Below are 11,665 nucleotides of genomic sequence, written 5' to 3' on the forward strand. Positions count from 1 at the left end.
GCTATATGAAATTATGAGTATTTAATTCGGTTTGGTTCAAATATGGTTTTAGTTCAAAACCCTTCGGTTTGAACCGAAACCGAATTGAATAACCCACTTAAATCTAAAGCCCTATATCACTATATGACCTTTCGTATTTCACTGTTTCCCTTTTACTATTTTATGGTTTTACTTTTACTTTAAGTCTACTCTGCGCTGCGACTCTATCTTTCACAGGTTCCCATGGTCCCTCACTACCAATTTCCAAATTCCATAGCTCCCAATCTACAAGGCTGCCTGCAACCTCCATCTTCCCCAAAGGCGACGACGACGGCGACGGCGACACCCTTGACACTTAAGGTAGATCATTGTTGCAGGCGCATAAGATACTATTACAAGATGGGCATTTGTATGACTTTCAACAACAAATATTATTGGGAATTTAAAACCAAACATTAGAACAGTTTAGTAAACCAAATAGGAACTGAACTGTATAACCAGATTTAGACTCGAAACGAAACCGTAACTGAACCAAATCGAACAGGTTCGGATTCAGTATCCAATTCCAAAACCGACTTGATTCTCAGTTCAGCTCAGATCACACCATCAATCTATACCGATTGACACCCTTATAATCACGACGTTAGAAACTATTTTCCTCAACAAGGGGAGGGGATTCACATGGTCAGAGAGAAGAGGAAGTATGAGTGTGGATCCCATATGATCAAAGATGTAAGAGATGTGTGGGGAAAGATCACCACACCGCTGGTATGGGGATCTTTTTTCTCAAAAAAATAAGGGCAAAAGTTCTCTGTCCGGGAGTGTAGCCTATGCCAGCACTCCCATGAGTCTATCTCTCTCCTCCCCATATGAAAAGACATCTCTACCCCCTTGTTTTGAGGAGGAGAGAGATAGACACATGGGAGTGCTGGCGTAGGCCACACTCCCGGACAGAGAACTATTTCCCAAAAAATAAAATCCAATTGACTAAAAAATGCAGGACACAAGGAGTTATCTGTGTTTCAAAAACTACTCAATTGTTGCTCATTATGGAAAAAATTACAGTATTTAAGATGCTTGCTTGATTAAACAATGTTAGTAAAAGCATGATAAGATAATTTAATCCCCAAGTGAGATGAATAAATCAGACAAACCAACCATCAAATGGACAGGAGAGGAGAGGAGAGTAGTAAGAGTACTGGAGACCCTCTGATTTTTTAATTGACCACTTGTTCAACTCATGACCCAATTCAAAGTTTCCCAAAACTTGTACTTTCACACTCAGTTAATAATAATAATATATGGCTTAGCTAGTTAGCTGTATCAGAAGAAGTTTTTCTTTTAGTTGAACTTCATCCACTCAAAGATGTACAAGTTTGTCTTGTTAGTTTTGTGATGTGAACTAAGATCTTTGGAACTACGAAAATTTAAAAAAGAGAGAGAGATAAGGGATGTGATAATAAAATTTGGGGATTGAGTTCTTATTTGGTTGTATAGTATATCTCTCATCTCCCACAATAGAGGGTAGATATGTCATTTTATAGGAGAGAGAAGAGAGATACGATACAAGGAATCGATAACGTACACTATGCAGCCTGACTGCATTCTTTTTCCCCAAAAATTGTATCAAGATTTTTTTATACTTATTAGAGAATCTCTTAATCCACAAGACCCGACCTTTTGATTGAATTGAAAAAAACATTTTATAGAGAAGAATGTCAATTCACTTTAAAATGAAGAGATTCTCTCCTGACCCAAAAGGGCATCTCAGACATTCAACAATAGTGATGGGAATCAATAATGACATACCCTATTCGAGGACTTCAATCAAACTGTCAAATCACCTTAGGTGAAAGTATTCTCTCCTCCCCTTGCATAAAGAAAATCTTTGTATCTTTGTAGATGCTATTTCCACCTCACACAGTCCCGCATGGAATCCACTGCCCGTAGAGGGTGGCTACGAGTTTTCAAGGGGATCATTATCCTCTCTCTGGTTCCTGCCCAGAACAGTTGTCTGGTTCCTCTCAAAGGGGGTCGAAAATGACAACCTAACCCCCTGTCTGAGTGAGGTTAAGTCATCATTTCCGCCTCCCTATGGGAAGAACTGGATAACCATACCGAGCAGGGAACTGGACAGGAAAAAAATTCTTTCCAAGGAAGGTCCTTGTACGAAGACCAAATTTGCACTCGCATTGATACTTGAATCGGTCATTTCCAATACTGATAAGACACCAACTATCCTATATATATATACATATCGGATCATATCGATTCAAATACTGATACCAATACAAATCAGCCAATCCGATACCAATATATAAACCTTAATCCATGGCTACTTCTAATCCTTCACCATATATTTTGCCATGTCAATCAAACTGACAAAGTGGAGACCCTTCTAATACTCCACAGATCCATCTAACATTGAGAATTTAAAATAAAACCAGTTCCCAAGTTGGTTTCCCTATAGCTGCACCGTAATGTGAACCCTATATCAATGCAGGCAAACAAAGTGGACCAAATTGAAGGCCTACCCATAATAAATTGGTTCTATTTGATTTTGAAATAGACTATCAAACTAGAAACCAAAACTTTATAATGAATGGAGAAGAAAAAGTGGTTGTTTACTACAATCTCAGTATGTCCCACAATATTGTGCTGTGAAAAAACCATTTCTGTAATGTTTTCACATGTTGTGGGCTTAGCACAGTCATTGTACAAGAATGGTTACAACAAGGTTGTTGATTGGTGGACCTGATTGGATGGAGCCCACTACGAGAAGTGATATCCTTGATGGCTAATGGGCTTTTTTCTATTTACTGCCTTAATGTTTAAAGTAGTATGTGGGCCTATGGAAGAGGCTACCCATCCATTGTAATCTGGTTATCTCGGAATCCATTTATAAATTGGTAGCAATCCTTATTAATTGCTAACTCAAGCTATTGAATAGAGAAGAGAACAGACAGGATCAACCATAAAATCCTCATTTGGTTTTTTGGTTTAGCCCTTCTAAGGTGTGTGCCAGAGTACCTCACCTCCTCATCTTAAGCAAGTGGAGAACTTTCACAGTTTCTCTGGAAGCCATTGATGACAAGAAGACCAAGATACAGCATAGATATAATCAAATTCAAAGGGTTTCTGTAGAATAAAAGGGTGTTCCAATTGCTCATCCCACCATGCTCTCAACTTCTGATTAGTCAAATATTGGCATTAGTACTCCTCAGTATAATTAGATCTGGGAATAATCCATGAAAAACTACAGCAATATTTGATGGAAATCATAAACAATACTCTCAAATCTAACAATGACAAGAGTGTGAATCTTTCTCAAGTGTAAGTGGTGGCTGAGAAGTACAAGTAATCCATCCTTCCAGGCTTCAAGTTTCCACTTTGAGTCTTCTTGAAGAAGGATTCTTCTTCTTCATTATCAGATATCTTCTAGGTATATCCTACAGCTTTTGTTAATGGCTACTTAATTTAACACATGGAACCTCACGAATATTCTCTCTCTCTCTCTCTCTCTCTCTCTCTCTCTCTCTCTCTCTCACACACACACACACACACACAACAAGGCAACTAAGCAACAACAAAAAATTATGGAGTTGCTTACCAGGCTTGAACCCAGATGAAGGGATGATAAGAACAATAATAATAATGAGGAGAATGGGAAGAAGAAACAAGTTCAGGTTTAGAAAGATATACACATACACTATAAGAAGATAAAATGAGTACAATAAGGATAAAAAGTACTACAATAACATCAAATCAGCCAAGCTTGCAGGTGAACCCATTTTTCCTTGCCACAGAATACACTCATTCCTAATCTGAAAAACCACAATCAAAAACTGCCTATGACCCTACCTGACCTTACCTTACATATATAATTTTCTGTATCTTTGATCTTTCCCCATTTTACATCCAAAAAAAAGAAGGAAGAAAACAGAAGACAGAGAGACTAATGTGAATGCTAAGAGACATTCAGACAATGAACTCCGTTGGACTCTCTGCCATATTTAATCTGAAGCTGATTCTCTGAAAACTCCACAGCTTCTCTAACAGTCTGACATTTCATTTGCAACACTTGCAGCAGACTGACCCTTTCACACATACTCCTTTTTTACTACCAGTTATTTATATGAGACATTAGAACTTAAAAATACATCAAGAATGATCTATGAAAAAAAAAATTAAATAGAAAGAGTCAAATCTCCACACACCAGGGTTTAATTTCTTCAAACACTGCAAGTTCAGAGTTGTTTTGGTGCAGGATCATCACCATCTTGATCATCCCAAGGTTGCCCAAGATCAGTAGTGACAATTGCAGTGAGATCATCTTCCCAATTCCAGTATTGAGAAGAATCCATTAAACTGCCGCCACCGCCGCCGCCGCCAGTAGAAGGAGGTGCTTGCCATGGCATTGCCGTCGATACTGTCGTGGCGATGGTAGTAATGGCTGAGGAGGTGGTAGCGCTGATGGGATCTTCGGCTACTTCAATTTTGGCTGGGTAACTGTACACATTTGGAGAAGAGAAGCCTCCGGTGAAAGAAGAGGAAATCAAAGTTGATGGGTTGTTGTCAAAACTAAAGGAGCTTGTAAAGGGAAAGTTTGGCAGAGGAGGTAAAGACAACGTCGAACCCAAGAAGCCGCTGCTGCTGTTGCTGCTGACGTTGACGTCTATGTTGTAATCTGCAGGTTGCGACGATGTGGGCGGCAGCAGTGCCTGATAGAGAATCTCCGATATGCTCTTCTGATCATCGAAAGGAAGAGATAACTGATGTTGCAGAGGTTGAATTCCCATAATACTGTTTGGGTTCTTGGTCCGAAGGTGGGGGCTATTTGTGGTGGTGGTGGTGGAAGAGGAGGAAGAAGAAGATGTCTTGAGACGCTTGTTCTTGCGGCCACCACCGACGGGGACGTTACGGAGAGTGCCTCCCTTAGTCCAGTGCCTTCTACATGTCTTGCAGAAATGGCGTGGCTGTGATTTATTGTAATTGTTGTAGTAACAAAACTTGGTGTTTGTTGAATCACACCTTGGACACCTCAACGATGGTGTCGGTGGTTGTTGTTGTTGTTGTTGTTGTCTCGCCTGAGGTTGAGGAGGCTTGGGAAACTCCATTAATGATCTTGACTGCAACAAACTCTGGCTCCAATCCAGAACATCCACCGAAACTTGCTTCGAGCACAGGCCCATCACCTGCTCGATCAAAAGACTCAAAAAAACCCAGATGGAGAAAGAACCAAAAATCGAAGTTAAATCTAAATCTACCTATCTTCTTTGACGATGAAGACAGATGAATCTGAAGAAGAGAAGGAATATAAGATTCTTTCGCTTCAACCACACCGCGTCTTGTTCAGAAATAACTAAACAACAGTACTGGACACCACCACCTCCACCTCCACAACCAAGACCACAGGAAGAGATGCGATACTGAGGAGAAGCAAGCATGTCGAGGAATGAGAATCTCCTTCTCTCTCTCTCTCTCTCTCTCTCTCTCTCTCTCTTTCACTCTCTCACTATCTATTCTAATCTAATCTAATCTATAAGTCCCTACAAAGTCTATCTGTAAGGAGTAAGTAGAAGAATCGGACGAAATCTGTTTGTATAATTGTATGGAATGTGTGGAAGCAGAAGAGAATTTCTTGAATGGATAGATTAATATTTGTGAAGAAGTCAGAATTGAGAAAACGAACTGGCCCTTTGGCTTCTTTTTTTCAAGAACAACACTCTCTTGTCTTTGTGTTCCATCTACCCTCCTTGGCTCCACCCCCTTCACAGTTTTATAAGGGAGGAACAAAGCTGAGTGAGAGAGTTCCTTAGCCCTTAAGGACTCAATTGGCTAAAGTGGTATACATAAAAAATCCATATACATATTTACACGTAGATGTCCCCACGCCTGCCCTTTTGCCCGATTGCCTACCATCCGTCCTTGCTTACTGCCACAGAGAAGAGATTAGGGTCTTTGTTATGTGCTTAATGGAATTCATTTTAGTGTATGAGCGATAGTTACTATGTGATATGTTAAAGGGCTTGATTTAACGTGTTTCATTAGCTTTAGAGTTTTTGGCATGTTGGTCAAGTACCAAATATTCGGTATCAGAGCCAGACACCACCTCACAGGTTCGAGTCACGGAAATAGCTATCTGAAGTAGAGTGAAAGCCATCAAGAAAGGGCTATCTGCCGCCAAACAAAAATCCTGGAGCAGTCTCTACCTAGAGTGAGCCGTCGTCATGACCCACTCTAGTGTATGGGTGCTAAATTGGTCCCATTTAGTATGAGATAGATTAAAGGGCTAGATTTAATACGTTCCGTCAGATCTGGAGCTTTTGGCGTATTGGTTAAATACCCAATTTGGATCTTCTACTGCCGAGCTACCCGACAAGATCGTGCTAGCCAAGACATAGCGAGATGGGAAATGACCTCCTTACCCCTACCTCCTTACTGTGTCTTGGCAGCACCATCCTATTGGGTAGCTCGACAATAGAGGATCTAGATCCATTAAATACCTAATAGATCGACTAGGGTAGAACTCATCCAAACTAATTTTTAATTTTGACATATTGATCAAGTACCTAACAGATTGGGGTAGAACTCATCCAAGCTAATCTTTAAAGAAAAAGTGTTCAAGTACCTATAAATTTTCACATCGAGCTTCGACTATTATTGGCATCTTTCGCATATCCCCTCCATGCGAGAGCCCGGATTCTCATGCATACTCTAGTTTTGTTAAAATCTTTACATTACTATAACCTTGATTTTAATATCACTTGTTAGGGATTTAGGTATCTCATCTTCAAAAACTAACCGGTACGGAAAGGGTATTCAATTATCTATAGATTTTTCACATCGTGTATCTCACATGCGATGTGAAATTATTTTTGCCTTTTTGCGCAGAACCCCAACACCTTACACATTGTAGGACATTCCTACAGGTTGAGTAATAGAGGAAATCTCCACCTCAAATCCCTTGTGGCAGCCATGTGTGGAGCTCTACCTAAGATAATGCCCATTTGTTCAATAATAGAGAGAGAGAGAGAGAGGTACGTGTACTGCTACGGTCTATGGCGGGGGGTCAGAAAACTGAGAATCTACTTTCATGGCAGCTTCATTTAGTGCGGTGCAACAAGACAAAAGGGTAGAGAGAGAAAGAGACAGATGCTGCCTGAGATAGTGACTATAGAGAGAGAGAGAGTTTAAGACAGGGAGAGGTCGGTTACTGGTGGGGGCCATAATGTGGGGCCTTAACTGTAAAGGACAGTTGTCCATCACGTGATGGCTTTTTGGTGGGAGATGATTTGGATTGGGGCACTCTCCACTTCCTCTCTATATACCCTAACTGTAGAGGACTATTATATATTTATGGGGCTATAAATATATCCGATTTGATTTTATAGGGTTGGATATAATTGTTAGCAGTAGTAGTAGTAGGAGTGGCTGTGATCATCCTTTAACACGTGATGCCATGTTCTAAAGAGAATTTATGAGTTGACACCACACGTGTTCTTGTTGGGTTTTTGGTTTTCTTTTTTCCATTTTTTTTATCCTCTTTTTTGCATGGGACCACAATTACAACTACGCTAACCCCTCTTACGTTACGTTAGGCAATGGAATTCCTTGACATGATTAACGTGGTCTGCTTTTCGTCTCTCTTTAGAGGGTTTTCTAATAGAAGAATACACCAATGAAATGTGATGGAATGGTATTAAGAGAAGAGAGAGATAGAAAAGATGTTAGTGTACGTATCCTCCCATGCCGTCCATTGATGTTGTCCACTAGATTATTATTGTCTGTGCAAACAATGTGTCTATTTCTCTCCCATTTTTTATTAAGGAGAAAGTTCTAAAATTTTTTCACCATCGTGAATGAATCAAGAGATATAAATCTTTTTTTTCTATTATTGTACATAAAGTTCAACACTACTCTTAGAGTCCCATTCGACCAAAATAAAGATAGGGAGAAACACAATCCATCCTCTAACTAATATTTAGATTTTGTTTATAGGGTAATCTTTGGTGCCTAGAGGTGTAACCTTCGCTATGAAATGATTTCTCTATCTCTTATTGATTGAATCAATAGGAAGTTCTCATTGGCTCTCGCCTACCTGCGTAGACTCTACTACCAGGCAGGAAACACCATCCCTGTCGTTAATTAGTTGGAACGGTCCTCTAAGGATACTCTGTTCGTTTAGGTATCAATTATAAAATATAAATTAGGAAGCTATGTTTGAAAGGCAAGATAAGAAAGAAAAAAAGAGAGAGAGAGAGAGAAGAAAGAAATAAATAAAAATGGAAATTTCGAACCTTGGTTTGTAGGGAGAGGGAGAGGGAGAGGGGGAGGGGAAGAGGAGGAAGTGGCCAGGTTTGATTATGTGTAGAATTAATGAGTTTTACCGACATAAAGACTAAATTGTACTTGAGGAGTAAATACAATTAATACTAATTAAAATATCGATCTGTGCTGTATACAGATATAGAGATAGCCCTGTGAGTAGCATGACCCATGCATGCATGCATGAGAAAGGTTGTATTAATATTTACTAACGTACGTACGAGTTCTGAAGCCATTACATTCCACACCACAGATTAGGTTCTCAACTGTTTCTTACTATATATGTCGTCCTTTGAACAATGGGCACATTTTAAAAGATAGAACCCCCCCCCCCCCCCAACCCTCCCTCTCTTGTCATTTCCCTTTCACAACTTTCTCTTTCCCTCCTTGTGTTGAGGACACTTCAAGACATGAATAAGAGAGAGAGAGAGAGAGAGAGAGAGAGATTTCTTTGCTAATAACTAGAAGTCTTCTTTGCCTTGGTCAAATTACAATTTCTAAGCTCTATATGGCAATGTTTTTGTTTCAAAATACTGTTTCTAAGTCAAAAACAATTCTTCGTGTTTTTGTGATTTTGGAGTAATTCTATATCAACAAATGTTATATGAAACATATATGGATTGCATATTAAGAGAATAATTTGTTCTATTCTGTGGCGGTGGTGACAATGAAGGTGGAGGTGGAGATGGTGGTGGTGGTGGTGTTGCTTTCACTTTGTGTTTCTGTTTTTTTCGGAGCTCGTTTTTGTTGTTTCTCAAAATTGTCAAATCTGTTTTTTTTTTTTTTTTAACCGGTTCAATCTAAAAAAAATTGAACCAGATGACACATACAGGTTTTGTTCTATTTCTGTTCCAAAAAATACAAAAATAACAGAAACAGTTTTTTTTTTTTTAACATTGCCATGCAAACCCCATAATCCATTTTTCATTCTCATATAAAATTTAATTGATGTTTAAGCATACTTTCATAATTTCAATCTAGACAGCTTATGTCCTAAACGACAAAGGGAAATTCTTAGTAGGAATGATTACTCGTGTCATAATTTGATCTCTATGGCCTAACAAAAATTTATGACCCTACCAAGCTGCTGCTTGACAAATATATATATTGTGGTCATAAATGTAGACAACCTTACTTCGGTGGGCTTAGAAAAGAGATTTTTAAAATCTTTTGGGGTAAAAATTGGTAATCAGGCCATGAAGGGGCATTAATCCTTTTTTTTGTAATTTTAAAGATTCGGGTTAGGGACAGTTTACTTCCACCGACGGTGTAGGAGAATCCCTTCATCACGGGATGTCGATGGCATTAGGATAAGTATGGAGGACCAATGAAAGATAGTTTCGATCATTCGTCAAATAAAGAGAATAATGATATGACGATTAGATCTGTGGTTTACTTTCACTATTGGTGAAGGAAAATCTTCTTCCTTAGAATACATATACAACCATCATGGTCTAAGTTAATTTGTGATTATAAAAGAAGTAGACGGTTCCCCACACTGCCGATGTAAGAAGAATCTCTCATGCCACATCAGTAATGGTGTGCAAGATGTTATCGTCAATAAAGATTCACAATGGGTAACAAAGATAGAGAAAATAAATATAAAAAAATATTATGAAAAGGAAAATATTAAGTGAACAGCGAGGGCCAAGGGGAAGGGTTTTTTAGTGTAAGAAAGAATCTGCATACTACATCAATGAGGGTGTGGAGAATGACATCATTCATATGAGTTTACATACGGTTCACATGATCAAAATAAGAGAAAAGAGAATGTGTCAGTGTGGATCCCACTATATATTTATTGTATGAGAGATATATTAGAATTGCACAAGGGCGGCAAATGCTTCCTTTTCCAAGTTAAAAGTATTAAAGAAAGTCCAATAAGATCGGCTAGGTAGGTAAAGTTTCTCTAGAGAAAATTTCCACATTCATATTGCCGCCTACCCCTATTATGTTCTAAAACGAGAGGCAACTCACCCACAGATCCCAAAGACAAAGAAAGAATGTCAAAAAAGGTAGAAGGAATGAAAGAATGAAGAGACTAAATTTAATGAACCACCAATCAAGTAGTATAAAATTAAACCATACACTTATATACTAATATTCATATATTAATATTAATATATATATATATAAAATTAATAATGGATTATATTATACCAAGTGGTTTAATTAAGATAAAGAACTTAATTTGAAAATGTCTAAGAAAGGGAAGGAAGAGACCTAATCTGTACTCCAACTGATGTGTGTGTGGAACACATGAAGTGGGAAAGAACAAAGATACGAGAGCTAGGGACTCCTTATTTGAGTAATCTAGAAATAATAATCAAATCAATAATTAAATATTAAAGGAAGGCATGCTAATGGCTATGGGCCATGAAACAAGTAGAGAGGTAGCTTCTTCTGCTCCTCCTGAGTGAGCACCACCCTTGATTGGACCACTTATTGATGATGACTGACTCTGCATTAATAATAAAAGGGTGAGAGTTCCTTGAAAGGCAGCATGGCCCTTGCACCAGTGCAGGGATCAATGGGAGCGTACCCGAAAGCATCAACATGGGTGGGATTTTTGCGCAGGAATCATATTGTTTCTCAATGTTTTTTTGTTCCTTAATATTAATTAGAGAGAAGGTTCTCTGGATAAGTGTCATTACGAGGAGCGCACAGATGAGAGAGACAATGGTCTCCGACATAGGAAGGAGAGAGGTCATTTCATATGATAGAGAGAGAGTTTACTAGTGTACTCTTTGCATAGTCATTTTTGTATTAATAATTAGGAAAATTGTTTTCTATATGGGAACGTGGCATACACTAATGCTCCCATCTATCTAAATCTCAAATCTCTCATCTCTCATCCCCTTATGAAATCACATCTTTGCCCCTATTAGGGCAGGTGAGAGATAGGCTCTAGGAGTGGTGGCATAGGCTACGTTTCCGGACTGAAGACATCTTCCCTGATAATTATTTGGGTAGAGAATAGATACATTATCGGCCAGTGTGGGATAACATCTTCGATGCCAAACTAAGTCAACAAGAATACGAGAAAGGTGCCCACATTGTTCATATACAGAGGAATCCATATGTCAAAAAAGAGAGAGGGTGTCAGAGAATGTGAGAGAATGTATAATACTAGTAGTTTCGCCATCATTAAGTCTAATTATTTTTTAGATTGATTCAATTCTAGTCCTTTTCATCAAACAAAGAAAAAGGTGTATAGGTTTAATCCCACATCGGGTGTGTGTTGTGTATATCTGCCATTCTACGATCTCAAAAGTCGATTAATCTTTTGAGATTGATGTGTGGTTTGTGTGATTACATTTTCATCAAAAAAAAAAAAAAACAAACCTCTAACCCTTAG

The 11,665-nt window shown here is 38.6% G+C and overlaps 1 protein-coding gene across 1 annotated transcript; it reads right to left on the reverse strand.

Moving 5' to 3' along the window:
• Window positions 1–4,116: 4,116 nt before the first annotated feature.
• Window positions 4,117–5,462, reverse strand: LOC122639749 (dof zinc finger protein DOF1.4-like). The gene has a single exon (XM_043832684.1). It carries the CDS (start codon window positions 5,169–5,171, stop codon window positions 4,227–4,229), a length of 945 nt encoding a protein of 314 aa, XP_043688619.1. The 5' UTR covers window positions 5,172–5,462; the 3' UTR covers window positions 4,117–4,226.
• Between the last annotated feature and the right edge of the window lie 6,203 nt (window positions 5,463–11,665).

This window comes from Telopea speciosissima, chromosome 9, assembly GCF_018873765.1.
Source record: "Telopea speciosissima isolate NSW1024214 ecotype Mountain lineage chromosome 9, Tspe_v1, whole genome shotgun sequence".
Classification (NCBI taxonomy): domain Eukaryota; kingdom Viridiplantae; phylum Streptophyta; class Magnoliopsida; order Proteales; family Proteaceae; genus Telopea; species Telopea speciosissima.

What these genes read in the sequence shown, in the direction of transcription:
- LOC122639749 (XM_043832684.1), bottom strand. Translation starts at nt 5,171, where the DNA reads ATGGGCCTGTGCTCGAAGCAAGTTTCGGTGGATGTTCTGGATTGGAGC.